The sequence below is a fragment of the Vombatus ursinus genome, unplaced genomic scaffold, assembly GCF_900497805.2.
Source record: "Vombatus ursinus unplaced genomic scaffold, bare-nosed wombat genome assembly UNPS02004060.1, whole genome shotgun sequence".
NCBI lineage: Eukaryota > Metazoa > Chordata > Mammalia > Diprotodontia > Vombatidae > Vombatus > Vombatus ursinus.
The window spans coordinates 255-1,280 of NW_020943838.1; the positions used below are offsets into that span (position 1 = coordinate 255).

Here is a 1,026-nt window from a genome sequence, read left to right on the forward strand (position 1 = left end):
CCAGGCAGCCATGGGATGATGCACGCTGAGCTAGGTGCATGTGGAAGCAGAAGCCATGGTGGGGGTCAGCCATAGGAGGAGATGCGTGGGAGGCCCTGGCTGCACCTGGAGTGGTTGAGGTGCTCAGGAGCACCTTAGTAAACTGAATGCCTCTGGGGTTGTTGCTGGCCAGGTGTTCAGGCTGATGGTTGAGGCTGGAGGCAGGAGGCTGACAGAAGTTGGGAAGGGGGTGAGAGGAACAAGTGCCCTGTGCTCAACAGGAGGATTTTTGACCACAAGTAGCAGTGCAGCAGGAGGGTTTGCAGCAGGTGGGCTGGCAGATGAGGGGGACAGAGGAGATAGGGCGGCAGCAGGTGGTGGCTGGACAACAGGAAGGGGCGCAGCAGGAAGAGGAGGAGGACGTGGTGGTGCAGCAGGAGGGTCTGCAGGAGAGAGGCACACAGCAGGCAGCTGGGCTGCACACGGGCCTGCAGATGAGGGACACACAGGTGGCAGGGTGGCACAAGATGGTGGCTGGACAGGAGGAGGGGGCACAGCAGCAGCAGTGAGAGGATGAGGAAGATGAGGATGAGGATGAGGAGGATGAAGAAGATGAAGACTTGCAATAAGTGGGTTTGCAAGAGAGAGGCACACAGCAGGCAGCTGGACTGCATACGGGCCTGCAGATGAGAGACACACAGGAGTCGGGGCGGCAGCAGCTGGCCTGGCAGCAGGAGGAGGCTGGACAACAGGCTGTGGTCACACAGCAGCTGGGCTTGCAGCACGCAGGCAGTGCGATGCAGCAGCTGGGCTTGCAGCACAGAGGGCTGCAGCAGCAGGACTGCACTGAGCAGGGAGAGGCAGCGCAGCTAGGGGCCTGGCAGCTGGACTGCTGGCAGCCTGATGGCGAGCAGCAGAAGGTGCAGACAGACTGGCAGGGGCTGGGTTCACAGGCTGGCTGGCAGGTGGCGGGCACAGAGCAGACTGGGCGGCAGAGCAGGGTCAGGCAGGAGGCTGGCGTGCAGCAGGGGGCTGGGCAGCAGGAGG

General features: G+C 62.5%; 1 protein-coding gene across 1 annotated transcript; it reads right to left on the reverse strand.

The window, feature by feature from the left end:
- Positions 1–6: 6 nt before the first annotated feature.
- Positions 7–1,021, reverse strand: LOC114053240 (keratin-associated protein 10-7-like; the record flags this gene model as incomplete). The annotated part of the gene is made up of 1 exon (XM_027876172.1): positions 7–1,021. A coding segment is annotated over one exon (768 nt), but the record flags the coding sequence as incomplete, so codon positions are not given.
- Between the last annotated feature and the right edge of the window lie 5 nt (positions 1,022–1,026).